Genomic DNA, 16,881 nt, shown 5'->3' with positions numbered 1-16,881 from the left:
GTTTTTTGTTTTTGGAGACAGGGTTTCTCTGTAAACCAGGCTGGTCAGGAACTCACAGAGATCCACTCACAGAGATCCACCTGCCTCTGCTTCCTCAAGTGCTGGGATTACAGGCGTGTGCCACCACACCCAGCTCAAAGGTCTACATTTAAGACTTTTGTTTCTGTTGAACACCCAATGCTGTGTCAAACCCTATCTGTTACTTTCTATAGGGCATATAGTTTAAGTCTTTTATTTTGTTTTATTTTATTTATTATGTATACACTGTTCTGTCTGTATGTACAGAGGGCACCAGATCTCATTACAGATGGTTGTGAGCCACCATGTGATTGCTGGGAATTGAACTCAGGACCTCTGGAAGATTAGCTAATACTCTTAATCTCTGAGCCATCTCTCCAGCCTTTAACTGTGTCTTCAAGTTCTTCAATTCTGGGGCTTGACTCTTCCTTTGTAGATAGGACAGTTAAAAAAAAATTAAATGAGAGCCGGGCATGGTGGCGCACGCCTTTAATCCCAGCACTCGGGAGGCAGAGGCAGGCGGATCGCTGTGAGTTCAAGGCCAGCTTGGTCTACAAAGGGAGTCCAGGATGGCCAAGGCTACACAGAGAAACCCTGTCTCGAAAAACCAAAAAAAAAAAAAAAAAAAAATTAAATGCCTGTGTGTGGTGGTGGGTGGTGCGCATGTGCCACAGTGTACAATATGAAGGTCAGAGCACAGCTTGCTGCAGTCATTTCTCTGCTTGTAACCATGTGGGTCCCAGGGATGGAATTCAGTTTGTGAGGTTTGGCAGCAAGCACCTTTACTTGGTGAGCCATCTCTGCTGCTCAAGACCAGTGTTTAGCACAGTTTAGAGACACTTAGCTGAGAGGTGATTTCTAACCCTTCTGTCTGTGGTATGCAGTCACAGAGGTTTTCCGGATGCCTGGGGTTGATGACTGAATTGGATGGCTCACAAGTCCCTGGCTTCTGTTCTATGTTGAGTTCTTTTTGCTTTTTGTTGGTAGACTTCACTTTTCCTTCAACACTAGAAGTTTGAACAATACACCTCCAGGGTCAAACTTTGTTGTGCTGGAGAGATGGCTCAGTGGGTAAGAACTCCACTGCTAGCCAGGTGTGGTGGTACACGCCTTTAATCCCAGCACTTGGGAGGCAGAGGCGGGCAGATCGCTGTGAGTTCGAGGCCAGCCTGGTCTACAAAGAGAGTACAGGACAGCCAGGGCTGTTACAGAGAAACCCTGTCTGGACAACTCCCCCTGCCCCCCCAAAAAAAAAGCAACAGAGAGTTCCACTGCTCTTCCAAGGTCCTGAGTTCAGTTCCCAGCACCTGCATGGCAGCTCACAACTCTCTATAACTGTAGCTCCATGGGATCCAATGCTCTCTTCTGGTGTGAATATGCACATGCAGACAAAGCACCCCTATGCATAAAGTACGTAAATAAATAAATCTTTGCCAGGTGCAGTGGCGCACTCCTGTAATCCCAGTACTTGGGGAGGCAGAGGCAGGCGGATCTCTGTGAGTTCGAGGCCAGCCTGGTCTACAAAGTGAGTCCAGGACAGCCCTTTGTCAATGGTTTTAATTGACATTAAAATCCATGTCATTCACTTGGGAAGCTTATACATGACTGGTACCACAACCGAATGAAGGTTGTGCAGTGGTCCCCAATATAATGACAGCATCTGTTCCGCATTGTTGTTTTACTGACCTGGAATTTGTGATCCTCCTGTCTCAGCCTCCTGAGTAGCTGAGATTTCTCGGCTACGTCACCACAGACTAGTTTCATGGTAGCATCTGAGTGTAGTCACTCCAAGGCTGACAGGTTTGGCAAATGATCTTGAAGTCCCATCTGTCTTACTTTAATAAGTCTTGGGTGGGGTGCCACAAGCCTGTAATTCTAGCATTTGGCAGCTAGAGGCAGGAGGATCCGTTTAAGGCCATGCTCAGCTACATGAGACTCCTAGAAAAAGAAAAACAAAAAACAAAAACAAAAACAAACAAGCAAAAAAAACGACCCCAAAGCCGTATTTCAGCAAATTCCGTTGTAATTAATATTGATCACTTGCAGTTTGCTGTCTGACCCAAGGCTCCACACCTGTTCTGTGATCGCCACAAACATTCAAGTTCCTTACTCGTCTCTACTGTGAGATGCTGAACAAAGAAGCAGTGTGCCTTCCAGGTGGAGGGAGGCATTCCAGTAGGAGTCATGAGGATGCTTGCAGGCCACGTTGCCTCCACAGAAGGCGATGAGCACTCCTGGTTCACCTCGCTTTCTCCTTTTTAGGCAGTCGAGGGCCACAGACAAGGCAACGCTTTAGAGTGGGTCTTCCCATCTCAACCCAATGGAGATAATTCTTCACAGACATGCGCAGAGATTTGTTTCTAAAGTGATTCTAGATCCAGTCAAGTTGACATTTTAAACCATCACACAGTCTGTGAAGGACACCATAGCTCACTGGACACGGGGAATGTTTTCCATGTGGAGCCAAGGCTGCCATGTAAGGGGGAGGGGCATGGCTGTAGGTCATAAAGCTAATTTGGTTCTCTCGGAGAAAAGGGTTCAGCAACATGAAATAACACCACCAAGTTTCCCCCATCCCACTGTGCCTGCAAGGCTGGAAATCAGAACCCTAAGATCATTTAAGGCAGCAGGGACTCAGAAGCCCACCAGTGCAGGGGCCTCAGCCTCCTTTGCCTGGGCATCTGGGTGTATACTCTATAGGCGACCCTCATCTGATTGATTCTACTCTTTTAGTCTTTCCCATGGACCAGTGAGCAGCACCTGCAAACAGTCGCGGGTCTCCATGACACACACTCTCTCTCCTGATACTTTGCCCTTTGGGGAGGACAGAGGGCAAGGGGTGCAGGTGTTGAGGAAACGGAGCTGGTTCATCCGGCTAGATCTGCCTCAGCTCGCTCCTGCCCTGCTAGGATATATCCTGGTCTGACCCGCCGTTCTAGGTTCGGTCCTCGGCTCAGCGTAACCTCATTTTCTGTTCGTCCTCGCTTTGCTAGACCTCATTCGACTAGGACCACTCCTGTTCTCGGCTAGGCCCGGCTTCGGGGTCCGGCTGGGCGAGGCACCATCCCTTTGTGTCCCAGCTTGCGTGACCGGGCCCGGATCGGCTAGGCTCGCCCACGTTCTACCAGGCCCCTCTAGTGTAGGTTCCAAATTCAGCTCGCTGGTGCTTCCCGCCTGGCTCTAGCACGGAACGGCAGGGTCCAGGTGCCCGCCTGGACTTGTCTCCGCCCTTCTCCGCTGAGCTACGCCCGTCCGTCTCCGATTGGTTCAACTCCATCTCTCTCCGCTAGACAAGTGGCTCGACTCCACCCCTAAGTTCACCCAACTCTGTTCGTTCCTGTTCTGCTTGACTTCTCCGGTTTCGGCCCAGCTCGGCTCCACCTATCTGGTTTCGGACCTATTCGGCTCCGCTCTACCGACCTCCGCAGGGCCTCTCTGGTCCCCGCCCAGAGTGGCTTAACTCCACCCATCTTGGTTTCGTCCGCACCTGTTCGACTCCACCTCTCTGGTTTCGGCCTCGTTCGGCTCGGCTCGGCTCTACTCGTGGTAAGGGCCAGCCTCGGCGCTGGAAGTGACGCGACGAGGGCGGGGCCGAATTGTAGCCTCCGTCGCCGCCTCCGGGGCCGGGAAGCGATGTAGGTAGGAACCGCCAGAAGGTCCCCAGCTCTTCCCGTCCCGAGCCCCGCAGGCCGCCGCCGCCGCCGCCGCCGCCTCCGCCGCCATGAAGAAGCAATTCAACCGCATGAAGCAGCTGGCCAACCAGACTGTCGGCAGGCGAGTGCGCGGGGCGCGCCGGCGGGGGGCGCGCGGGGGGCGGGCCGGTCCTGCGCGCGAGGAGCCGGGGAACAGGGAGAGCCGGGCGCGGCCGGGCCTGGGCCAGCGGGGCGGGGGTCTGCGCCAAGCTGCGGCTTGGGCTCTGCCCATTGTCCTGCCCTGGGGAGCATCGCCTTTGGGGGACCCACGCGAGCCTTTCCCGTTTCTCGTCCCCGCCAGACCGAGCTCGCCGCCTGGTGCGAAAACTCCGCAAACTTGTGTGCTTAACGCACTGCCAGACGCACAGCTTTGGGGGCGGCGTTCTCCGCTGTTGCAGCCTTCCTTCCAGAAAGAGCATACTGGTCGCAAGGCAGTGAAGGGGTGTTAGGCTAGTGTGGTTTGCCCAGTTAAGTTCATCCCCCTCCGCCCCACACCAGCGCCCCCCGTGAAGAATCAAGACGTGCTGTCTCAAAATCCAGGCTGTTGGGTACTTGCTGCAAGTACTTGACGTTTAGAAGTTTGGAAAGGGAAAAGGATGTCTTTTCCTTACCTTGTGTTTCTTTGATACCGTATGAGTGCTTGATAAGAAACATTTTTCTCTTTTCTTGTTAAGGAAAGAATACAGGAAGGGCTGTAGTTGAGTAGGCTGTAGAAAAACAGCGATTTGTGGTTTATAGAGCTTTGGGAGGCTGTTGTCATGTGCTGTGCTATCTGGAACAAACATTTCAAGGTCTTGCAGGGTGGATAGCTGTACTGAACCAACTTGCTGTTCATTCTGCACGGAGATACATGAATTTTTTTCACAGCTCTCGCCCTTTCCCTCCCCCACCTCCCTTAGCAGTTAAGGGGAGTTTGGTTTGGTTAAAGCAGGAGAGACACTTCTTTTTTTATGTATAGGAAAATACTTTTACTTCCTCTTGGGTTTTCTAAATTTGCTTTTTACGGGTGTTTCATTTCCCTCAACTTTTTGCTAAGTTTTGTTGTTGAGTCTCTTTTTTAAAAAATCCCCATCATGTAATCTTGGTGTGCATTATCCTTTGTGCAGATTCAGTTCCTGCCCCTTGAGCCCAGACATGCCTACTTTTCTGTTGCTTGTAGAATTAAAGAAAGAGGAAGATCAAGGCGAGTTACCCCAATGGCTCGAACAAGAAACATGATGAGAAATAATACTTTCTTGTGAGTTTTGTACCCCTTTCAGAGTTCTCAGTAGTATGCACGGCAGAATCAAAACTTAGTGAAGACCAACTTAGTTAGATTGTTTTTTGTTGTTTATTAGGTTTTGTATTGTGTGGAACAAGGGACAGTTGCTCTTCGTATTCAAATTTCTTAGAACTTTCTCTCTTGAAAGCTGCTTAGGGTTCTGAGGGCTCCTGCTGCCCCTTAGGCTCCCTTCCTGCCTTTTACATTCCAGCCACACTTGCCCACTTTCAGTTTCCACCAGAGGCGTATGTTCTTTACGGGTTATCCTCTTCCTGGAAATCCCAGAGGCCTCTTCTACCACAGCTAGCTGATAGGTAGCTCTCTTTCATTTTTCAGGTCTCTCAGTGATAGTCACTGTGTCCTTAGAGGATCCTTAATGTCCCAGACGGGCACTGTCATGATGCCATGTGCTACCTGCTTTCTATAATCGAACCTGTCTCTTTTACCTGCTCCTGTTGGCTGTTCAGCTGAGCGCTCTGAGCATCTTTCCTATTTGTCTTTGATTCCCAAGATCTGTGACCTATGCCATGATCAATGACCTGCTAAAATCATTAATTCCAGGATCCTAGCTCTTACTACATTGCCGGGTGCTATGGGATTAAGTATGGGAAAATATGAACAGGATAGAGCAGTGGTGATTCATACTGGGACAGTAATTCTGGCCCTGACCTTTGACTCTGTTTGAAAATCTTTATTGCTAGATGCCAGTGGAAGCTGCAGCTATTACTGAGCTGTAAGGGTGTGGCAGTTCTGAGACTAAAGTCAGAACATTTGTTTTTCTTGGGGAGAAAACCTGTTGCTCTTTGCTGTTGGTTTCCTAGATATCACTCTCTTTCTCTCTGTCTCTCTCTCTCTCTGTGTCTGTCTGTCTGTCTCTCTCTGTCTGTCTCTTTCTCTCTCTCTCTCTCTCTCTGCGTGTCTGTCTGTCTGTCTGTCTCTCTCTCTCTGCGTGTCTGTCTGTCTCTCTCTCTCTCTCTCTCTGCGTGTCTGTCTGTCTGTCTCTCTCTCTCTGTGTCTGTCTGTCTCTCTGTCTCTCTCTCTCTGCGTGTCTGTCTGTCTGTCTGTCTCTCTCTGCGTGTCTGTCTGTCTGTCTGTCTGTCTCTCTCTCTCTCTCTCTGTGTGTGTGTTTTCCCCCTGTTTAACCTTAGAGGTAGAAAGAAAAACAGAGGACAGAGCCGAGAATTGTTATTGAATGGAGCCAGATGTTGGCACCAGGAACAGACTGTGGGTGTATTTGAGCAAAGATGAATGCTTTTCTAGCACAGATTTTTTTTCCCAGCAGTGATCTGGATAGAGAAGGAATTTATATGTGTGATTGCCCACCGTTATCAGTGTATCAGTTTGTAGAATTCTTAAGTAGTATGGTGCAGTGAGGTATTCCTGTAGGATGGAATGCTTGTGGGAAGCCCACTTGGTGGAGGATTAGTAACGCCTAGAAAGAATGAGCTATCATGATACAGTGTGTGCGCAGAGGATGGATGAGTCTGTGGGGACTTGGGTGGCCTCACGCTGTGGGTGCCCTAGGGAAGAGTAGTGAGGACGGTTGTTTTTGTCTCCCTGCTTCGTGTTGAGTCAGATCATCAGTGAACCCCAAGGCCTCGCTGTGCATCGCTGTGCGATATTAAAGAATCAAAGATAAATACAAGGTTTCTGCCCCGGGGCTGCTCAGCAGAGATATGGAAGAGATAGGCAAGCCCCAAGTAATTATAAACGGAAGATAAGTGCTTCCAGGAGGGAGGCAGGTGCACAGAGGAGAGCCTGTTGCTGCTGCATGGAGGTCACAAGAGCCGCTTGCAGGAGATGTGAGCAGAGCCTTTTGTTTTCCTTCCACCTCCAAGTACTCTTTTCAGATATTCTTGCAAGAATTAGGTCTTTTCTGATAATGAAAAAAAAAAAAAAAATACAGTTCTAGGTGCCTGAGCAGAAAGGAGTTCATTGGCTTGGGGCAGGAGTCTGCGTATAGCACAGCTTTTGCTTGAGAGGGTCTCACTGCATAGCCCAGAGTTTCCAGTCCTCCTGCCCCAGCCATCCCAGTGCTGGATTTGGGGGCATCCAGGAGGGTTCACTCTTTAGACAGGCTGTGTTCACAGACTTCCGGTATCCTCAGTACAAGTCTCAGAGGAAAAGAATACTTTGTGACTGTGGCCAAAGTCCCGGGATTGGCTCTGTTTCTGGGTCACATGCCTTTCCTGGGAAGGGGCTCAACCCCACCCAAACAGAGAGTGGAGGAGTGCTGTTTCCCAAGGTAGACTGGGGTGCTATTACCGGCAGAAGGAGACCGGGCAGGCACTGATTAGGCAAGCGAGAAAAGCCCTGTCGAGCCTTTGCAGTCTCGCTGTGGAAAAGGAGAGGCACTCTCTTGAAAACTCTTAGTGTGAGGCAGATGGTGCACCACGGGTCAGGGGGAGGCTGTGGGAGAATGCTGTCTCGAGTAGAGGAGGCTTTCTCTACAGGAGGCTAAGAGGTATGAGGTTAGGAGATGCATGAGAGGAACGGGAGAACTGTAGCTAGGAGTCCATCGCTGCCAGAGTCGCCCTGACAGGAGTTGGTCTGAACGCTTTCATTTGGTAACTCAGGTGTGGCCAGGGCCGGAGAAGGACTGCAGAGAGCCTGCGGGGGGGCCATGTTCTACTAAGGGGTTATCTGTGGGAATGTGGGTCCCAGCCTCTAGGGTTCTCAGGCAGTTGCCTAAAACGTACATTTTGGTGAACATTAGATGATATTTAACTCAAGTTAATCACGGTGGTATTACATTACTACACACATTTTGGTTTTTTTTGAGGCCAGATGTGGTCTGTGGGTCTGTGTTGGCAACTGCTTATCTCAGAGAACCTGGAAGTTACCTCTTCCTTGTTCCTTCTTTACCTGATGCCATGGCATGGTTGCTTCTCTGGCTTTGTTGGGGAGCTCATTTTTACATGCTGAGATCTTTAATCATTTCTACCTTTCTACGGCGGAGTGCCTTACCAAAGGCTGTGCCTCGCCACCTGGCCTGGTTCTCACCCCATGGCAGCTACCAGGTTGGCACAACTACTGCTAGGTGACCCACACCAGGCGTGGTGCGGGCCTTCTGCCTCTGCAGCCCACGTCCTTCTGACCGCAGTCTCAGGCGCCCTTTACCAGGAAAGGTGCCATGTTTATGAACAAACGCCCTACATATCTTCCGTGATCATTGAGCTAATGCACTTCTCATGAGGGACTCACTGCATTCTCCCAGCGGCTCTGGGGTGGTGGTGCTTGTTCCTGGTTTAACAACAAGGAAGCCAGAGATCAGAGAGGTCACAGGGCTGACACATGACGGAGTTGTGCATACAAACCAGGTTTGTAATGTTGAAGTTTTAACGTATGTTGCTTTATTCATCTTCAGTGCTTCTGCCATCAAGTCTTGGATGCTGTGAGTTGCCTGGTGCTGTAACTCAGTGGCTCCTAACTGAGGCTGTTTCCTCAGGGGACACTGGAGGCTTTTAGAGTCTTTGCTTAGGACAAGGGCTCTACCACTGAGCCACATTCCACTCTTCTTGCCGGTCGTGACTTGGGTAGGTGGGGCAGGAGTTGCTGCTGGCATCTTTTGTTGGCATGGGTCCTCCTGAACAGTGCTAACAACGGAGCATTGTGCAGCACCGGCCACATTAGTGCCGAAGTTTAGAAACCCGACTCAGTCCTCTTTAATATCTGGATATGTGAATGGTCGCAGCCAAAGGTGGCAGACTAGGCTTGCGGGCCGTAGATGTATTCTGTTTGCTTTATTCACTGCTTACTCATTTATTATTACTTAAAAAAAAAATAGTACTTTTCATCTGAAAAAATATGGATCTCATGCTTCTTCTAGAAGAATCTTGGAAGTTCTGTCAGGATTTGATAATCCCTGTCTAGTACAGGCCTTGAAGCAAGCGACAGCTTTCCCATTGGGGTGGGTGGGCATCAGCTCCCTGTGTGTGTACCCGTGGCTGATGGGTTTTAGCTTTTCATATTTCTTGCTGACGTCTTCCTGATCATTGAGATCTAAGGATCTCTCCAGGCGCGGAGGTAGCTGTCCATTACAGCAGCTGGGATTTTCATCCAGGGTACACGGATGGCTACCTGCTGGTCTCACAGTGGTCCCCAGTACCGTGTTGTATAAAAGTCCTCTGAGGCAGCTCTTCCCGTGCATGCCTGCCGCATACCAGCTCCTTGCTTTGCCTACAGTCACAGCCTGTACTCCTCACTGACTTACCGGCTTCTTCCCTCACCTTGGGTTCCGCTCTACTTCTCCCTGGAGATCTCTGAACAGGGCACCCAGGAAGGCTCGGTACCAAGCCAGTGGCTTCCCACAGGACAGGGAAAAGATCCTCATCTGGGCATCTTCTTAGTTAGATCATCTGAGGCCACCTCCGGTGGGTTGCAGGTTGTGGAATTCTAGAATGCCAAACAGCTTATTTACAGGTATATGAAAATCCTCCCCTTTCCCCTGGGGAAGTAAAAAAGCAACTACAGAAGGATGTGGTCACCTAGCATCCTCTTTATTTATGAAGGCATCATGGGACCCTGTTATGAATCACCCTATGACGGAAGTTCCTGGTGCTGGGGAGAACCCTCCATGGTTTGCAGTTGTAATGGAGGGTGCACCATGGCAGACTATGGAATACTTTTTATGTATCATTCTGTTTCTGTTTCTCAAATGTAGGTGGATACCATGGTAACTAAGTTAAAAGCCATGAAAATAAGTTATTATACTCCATCTACTCTGCAGGTAATTTCCTGAAGGCAGAAGGGGCCATGGTTCCAGATGTGAAACCCTTGAGACCTTGGGGTTTTTTGTTTGTTTGTTTGTTTGTTTGTTTGTTTTTTGACAAAGAGGTCTTGTTGTATAGGCCAGGGAGGCTTTGAACTCTTGATCTTCCTGCCTCAGCCTCCCAAGTGCTGTGATGGCTGGTATGCCCCCATGTCAGCTCCAGGTGGGTTTCAGAATTCAGAGCTTTTCGGGTTCTGTGGAAGCGGTGTGTGTATGTGCTGGTGTCATAGGTGGCCTCCAGCTGAGCCTGGGTGACCGCTTCAGTCCCAGGATGTCATTTCTGCAGCAAAACGTGTGCCCATAATTACCCCCAAAGGGTACATAACAGTGTAGCTGCCCATGGGACCTTCTTGTCGTCACAGGCCGAGTTTACAGTCAGTGGCTTGCAAATGTGTACAGTAAGTTTCAGCCTTAGTCTTCTTTTTGACCCCTCTCCAAATGAGAAGGGCTGTGAATCTTTCAGTTGTAGTAGTGTGCCTATTCAAATATCTGTAAGTCTTTAATTTCAACTAATGTCTCTCGTACTCCACGCGATTGGGAACTACAATTAATTGTGTATGAGCAGAGATCACAAACGCCAAGTGCCAGGACAGATAAAATAAAGAACTGAGGTGAGAGGAGGGTGTGAGGATGAGGAATGGTGGGGACTAGTGAACACTCGGCCATTTAAAGGGGATGGTTACTTTTCAGCTCTAGCCTCTTTGTTTAGCCACAGCTCTCTTTTTTAAAGAAGGACATACATACATGTATTGTGTGTGAGCCTGTGCATATGTGTGTGCACCACATGCATGCACAAGCCTGCAGAGGTTAGAAAAGGATCAGATGCCCTGGACCTGGAGTTACAGGTGGCTGTGAGGCGCCGTGTGGGTTCTGGGAACCAAGCCCCGCTCCTCGGCTAGCTCAGCAAGTGTTCTGACCAGCTGGACCGTCTCTCCAGGCCCCTTCATAACTCCCATTTTTAATGATGCCCCAGAATGCCGATTTTCCTGCAAAGGGTTATGATTCATTTTAGTGACTAAAGAGGAAAAAAAAAAAAAAAAAGAATTCCATCCATGTAGGCCAAGGAAAACATATCCGCAAACTTTATCTGGCCTTGGGCTGTCTGCTTTGACCTCTAGCTTAGAGACTAATACTTGTGGCATGAGACGTCGTCAGTGGTAGTAGTAGCAAGTTACTTCTTGTAGTTGGCTAATTTGTCTTGTCATTATTTGTTATTTTTTTTTTACATATATGCTATTTTTTCATATACAATACCTCATAGTAAGAAAACAAGAAATGCTGGTGGTTATTTTATTTTAGAACTGCCTTACTTTCTAGCCAATTGGATGTTTTCCTTTTAATCTACCAGGTGAACTTAAAGTTTTTGACCTTTGAAAAGGGAATGGAAGCCCTCCTTTAAAAAGAGGCGCTGGAGAGATAGTGCACACCTTAAGAGTACTTGCTGCTCTGCCAGAGAACTGGGCTCCTCGGACCAAAATGTATGCTCATGGCATCTATTAACTCTAGTTCCAGGGAATCCAGTACCCTTTTCTGGCCTCTGGGCACTGCACACACATGATGTATGTACGTACGTATGTACATACATACATACATACATGTAGGCAAAGCGTTCATACATATAAAATAAATACATTTTTTAAAGTGAGGAGCCCCTCCTTTTTTTTTCCTTTTTTGAGACAGGGTTTCTATGTGAAAAGGCCTTGGCTGTCCTAGAACTCACTCTGTAGACAAGGCTGGCCTGGAATTTACAGAGATCAGCCTGCCTCTGCCTCTCAAGTGCTGGAATTAAAGGCGTGCGCCACCACTCCTGGCGAGAGGAGCCCTCTTTTTAAAAAGGATGAGTTAAGGAAGGTTGTGTTATGCTGTTCCTACCTTTCTAGGACTGTGATGGTCCTAAGTAACACTGCACGTTCCTTGTGTGTATGTCGCTGTCTATCTTTAGGATGAACCTAGCTGCTAAAGTTCTCAGATGCTCAGGTCTCATGTAGAATGTCACAGTTTTTGCATATAGCCATTGTAGTTGCTCTTCATACTTTAAATCATATCCAGGTCACCTGCCATCACCAGCACACTGTGAATACTATATAAGCAAATAGTATACTGTAAATTTTAGGGAATACTAGTAAAGGAAAAGTTTGCTCAGATTGGAAGCAATTTCCCTCTAAACATTTCTTACTCAGGTTGGTTAAATGTGCAGATGGGAATACAGAGGAAGGCCGATTATATTGGTACCAGGGAGTGCTGTTGGTCGCTTCTCTTTTCAAACCATTCCCCTGTGTGACCTCAGCCCCGTAACTCTCACCTCTTGGGTGATGAATTGCAGTTTTGTGCTGTGGTCCTGGCATCATTCCACTCCTAAGTGATAGTTCCTCTTAGTCTTGAACATCTCTCACTAAGTGTGCTGCAGACATAGAACTATCATGACCACCATCCTTAAATTTGCCTCATTTTCTTAACTGCTCTAAACCAAGGATCCCCAGACTTCTGCCTGCAGGCTGAATCTAATCCATCCTGTTTTGTCAAAGAAGGCTTTTTGCAACTAACACAGTCACGCACTGCACTGGTGGGGATGTGTAACTAGAAAGGTGACCTGGGTGGTCCATAGAACCCAGGGAGTTTACAGTGAGTTTGCTGGGTTGGGGATGTAGCTCACCTGTGGAGTGCTTGTGTGGCACCGGTGAGGCCCTGGCTTCTGTCTTGTTTCTCCTCCATGTTTGTGTGCTGCTGTCAGCATCATGAGCTTCCTCTCCTTATCCTCTCCCGCTGTTTCTGTTCTTAACGGGCGCCCATCCTTACTGTCACCTTAGACAGCCTCTCACTTTTCACCTGGACTGAAGACTGCCTGCCAGCTAGTTTTGCTGGCTTAAGGAACGCAGCAGGGAATTGTGTGGCGTGGGCTGCTCTGGGCTAGTGCGAGGCTAAGAACAGTTCCAGAAGATAGACAGATGTGTGCAAATCCTGTGTCAGATGAGAAACCATCGTGAGCATTTGGAGCCAAATTGCTGCAAATGAAGTGAGAGCATGTTTGGCCTGGAAGCAGTGTCTAGTTGCTTTCAGTAAGGGCTGGTGATCCTGAGCCACAGCCTTTCATTGATTTCAAGTGTTTGGTTGTATTGTTATTGGATATTGATTATCCTAAGAAGTTTCTCTCTTCCAGGCCCCTGGTTTTCCTTTTTAGGTGTCTGCCTTATCAGCGATGCCTTTGGGTCTAGCCATCCATTTGATCTCTTCTTTAATGTTTGATGAGCATTTCTTCTCGGGTTTCCCATATTCTTTCACACGAGTCAGTCAAACGTATGCTTCATAAATGCTTTAAGTCATAAGTCATGGCACAAGTCAAGAGTGACTCTGGTGAACACAAATACTTATATCAACAAATGTTGAGAGATGCACAGTCTTCCAATTACTTGTCACTTGTCGGTGTAAACATTTAGAAACCCACCAGCTTAGGTTGCACATGGTCATTGGATACTTGCAGATGTATGGCCTGAAGTGGCTGATGGAAACCAAACCCAGCCATACCTGGGGGAATACACCAGAGTAATTCACTCACTGCATAAGGGGGTGCTAGGATTGAGGCTATTGGATGTAGCACCGGGGTCTCTGGCATGTACCTGGAGGGACACGTGTTCAGTTAGGGCTTCTGGATACAGAATACCTGGGCATCATAGTGACAGGCTGGTGGGGATAGCAGGCAACAACACAATTGCAACAGGACAGAAAGAACCATAGGGGACCTGATGCTGTATTTTCTGTCCTTTATTATTTATTTGTTTGTTTGTTTGTAGTTCTTTGAGACAGAGTTTCTCTGTGTAGCCTTGCCTGTCCTGGACTCACTTTATAGACCACACTGGGTCTATAGATCTAAAACTCAGAGATCCACCTGCCTCTGCCTCCCTGAGTGCTGAAATTACAGCGTGTGCCACTGTGCCTGGCTCTTCTGTCCTTTATTTTAATGGCTTCTTTGGCTTATAAATCAGAAAGACGCCTGAGTCTGCTTAGCAGGGGAATAGCCCTCTTTAGCACATTTGCTTTCGGGTCACTTGGCTCTTGGGATGCACTATCAGTCAGTGTAGAGTGTGGCTTGGATCTTGAAAGCTTTCAGAACCGTCAGAATTGGTGTGCCTCATTTTCTTTACCTCGTATTAACTGATGAGCATGTGTCCTCCAAAGAGAATGGTAACCCTCCACTAGCAGCCATTAGCTGCCCACAGTCCTTCAGTGGTGGGTGGGGCCTCGCAGACTCCTCCCTCACACATGATGAAGTGGTGAGTGGACCTGTTTTGAGCAGGTTTACGCCTCTCTTCTTCAGACCTCGGTGATACTGTCATTATGTTTGCACTTCGGGATGCTAATAGTTAATGTACCAGTGATACCCCGAACTCCTTGTGTCAAGATTAAAATACACAGTCTTTGACCACCACCGCCTACTTGGGGAGACAGGCAGTATCTGTGGCTTTTGCCTCTTTGTAGCCTGTCACTAATTTTCCAATTTGAAGCGATCATGGTTTGCAGATGACCGCAGTCAGATTTGGGTCGGTGTGGAGTCTGAGAAAGTAAAGATGATTCTTCGGGCTCAAAGTCTGGGAGCAGGTGTGGCTAGGATGTGTTAGGAGAGTGGCTAGGAAGCTGCAGCACTGGGCTGAGAGGTGATGACACTTCAGACTGATGGGGGAAACGGGACTACAGTGCCCAAGCTGGGGAAGGAGGACAGGAAGAGCTGAGGACGCGAGTCACAGCTGGCTGCTCCTTGCTGAAATAGGCACAAGGTGACTCTTCATCTCCCTGCTGTGTTTTTGTTTTTGTTTTTTTGGGGGGTTTGTTGTTGTTGTTGTTTTCCTTTGGCTTTGGTTGTTTTTGTTTTTTGATTTTTTTGAGACACAGTTTCTCTGTGTAACTTTGACTATTCTGGACTCTCTTTGTAGACCAGGCTGGCCTCGAACTCACAGCGATCCGCCTGCCTCTGCCTCCCGAGTGCTGGGATTAAATGTGTGCACTGCCACCACCTGGCTCTGCTGTATTTTTAATGCTCTTCTTTCTTGGGTCGTCTTGGCCCTCCCACAGCTTCAGGACCTGTAAATGTATGAGTGCCAGTTCTGCACTGCCTCAGTGACTGGGGGTCGTAATCTGATTTTTAATCTGGGGTTACCCAGTGCTTTTCATGTGATCATGTTTCCTGTGTGCCCCTCCCCCCATTTTTGTTTAAAAAGGGATATTGATAGCACTTCTTTTCTAGCTTCTAGGGAAACTTAAAACTCATTGTTCGGAAAGTCATTCATTAAAATATTAGTTGTGCCAGGTGTGGAGGTATATGCCTAAATCCTAGGACAGAAGTAGATGGATGGTGAATTCCAGGCAGCCTGAGCTACGTAGAGACAACTTGTCTGGAAAATAAAATAATAAACTAGTAGTAATATTTATTGGGTACCTACTTTGTGCTAGGCCCTCTTGGTACAAAAGTCAATGAACTTATTTACCAGAATGCGTGGTTTAGTATACCTGGCTTAGTAATCTTTGGACTGAGCCTCAAGGAGACTTAGTAGATGCAGAAGATCGTCCTGGGGCAATGGAGAGACTGGGCGTGGTTCTTCTTATGTCCACAAACGTTTCTGTACTTTCCAGGTGTTTTCTTATTCTTGAAGACCTAACTACTTTCATCGGTTAGTGTGGGTGATATTAATGCACAATATATAGTTGACTGGTTACAATTGATAATTTTATTATATCTTTGGCTGCTTGGAATATGAGGTTTTAGTTGGAAGATAGGGAGGGTGACTGTACTCCTTTGACTTGTGTGTGTAGGAATGGGTGTGGGGGGTATGTCTTACAGTATGACCCTGGGTGGCCTGGGATTGACTATGTAGCCCAGGCTGGCTTTAGAACTCATGGCAGCCCTTCTGCTTCGGCTTTCCCAGTGCTTGAGTGGCAGGCACTCACCACCATGGTCTAAGAGTCCGGTGGGCCGAGTCTGTTTTACATGGGCCCTCTGTTCTGTGTGGCTGTCCGCCAGGATGCTGGGGTTTTACTAGTCTGACTCTAGAAAATAGATGCGCTTCCGACAAGGAACTGGAAGGTGAGCGGTGGTAGAAGGCTTGGCATGGATTCGTGTGTTCGAGTTGAGGCGACAGACTTAATTGTAGGCGCCTGACTCTTTGGGCATGCTTTAAGAATGGAAGCTTTGCTGAAGAGTTTGGGTGGAGGTTGTGATAGTACTAAGCCAGGACACCTCCCACTTTCCAAAAGGATCCGTATGTAGCTTCACAGGCTCTAGAGGTATCAAGGGCACGGATGAGAACACCAAGGACAGCAAACTCAGAAGCTCTGAGAGAAGCTCAGACAGAGCTCCACGCTCCCGCGCTGTTCCCGTGTGGGTTCGTGTTCTCTCACTAGTCTCTAGAACACATACTCGCGTGCGTTAGACGTGAGCTCCTCCCAAAGCAGAAGTGTTCTCGTCGGGATGAGAATTCATAGTCATCAAATTATTTCCCGTCAGAGTCAGCTTTCTTCAGAGCTAGTTGCCTGAGTTGTTTTTAAAGATGGGCTGCGGGGTGTAGAGAGAGTGTGCTGAACTTGAGCCCATAGTGGACCTGAGGCACCACTATGCTGATCTCCAGCCTGCCAGCGCACACTCTCTCCTGTGCCGTCTCTCTCCCTTTCCCTTCTTCCCTCGCCTCTCTCCCCCTTTCCCCTCCCTCCCTTCCTTTCTCTCCATCCTCCCCCCTCCCTTCCTTTCTCTCCATCCTCCCTCCTTCCCACTCCCTTTCTCCATACTCTACCCCCTTTCTCTTGCTCTCCTTGGCCTGGTCAGCCTCTGTGTTGTTCTTGGAGGGCTCCTGACACCACACTGGAGCAAGTCTCGGGATGATTAAGGCATGTGTGACGAAGAGGTATCACAAGACAGTGAGGAAAAAGGACGAGACAACAGGTTAGTTAGCACTGGGGACCAGTCAGATTACATTTCACCTCATCATATGCCACAGTGATTTGTACACAGTGGCTAGGAGCAGTTCAGGGTTAGAGCTGTTGCCTAGCATGCTTGAAGCCCCAGGTTCAATGCCCAGCATAAGGGAAAAACATCATAAAAATTTAATAGAAACAAATGCAGTTTATCATAGAAAGTAAAGTACATGGTATGACAT

At 48.3% G+C, this 16,881-nt stretch overlaps 1 protein-coding gene across 1 annotated transcript in view; it reads left to right on the top strand.

The window, feature by feature from the left end:
* Nucleotides 1–3,727: 3,727 nt before the first annotated feature.
* The window catches only part of Arhgap17 (Rho GTPase activating protein 17), an 86,274-nt gene continuing 73,120 nt past the window's right edge, over nucleotides 3,728–16,881 (top strand). The window contains exon 1 of the mRNA XM_051145192.1: nucleotides 3,728–3,792. Coding sequence (XP_051001149.1) covers nucleotides 3,740–3,792 — 53 coding nt within the window. The 5' untranslated portion in view covers nucleotides 3,728–3,739. The remainder of the gene's footprint in view (nucleotides 3,793–16,881) is intronic.

This window comes from Acomys russatus, chromosome 5 (assembly GCF_903995435.1).
Source record: "Acomys russatus chromosome 5, mAcoRus1.1, whole genome shotgun sequence".
NCBI classification, from domain to species: Eukaryota; Metazoa; Chordata; class Mammalia; order Rodentia; family Muridae; genus Acomys; species Acomys russatus.
The sequence above is the reverse complement of the archived record's forward strand: the minus strand, read 5'-3'. Positions and strand labels throughout refer to the sequence as shown.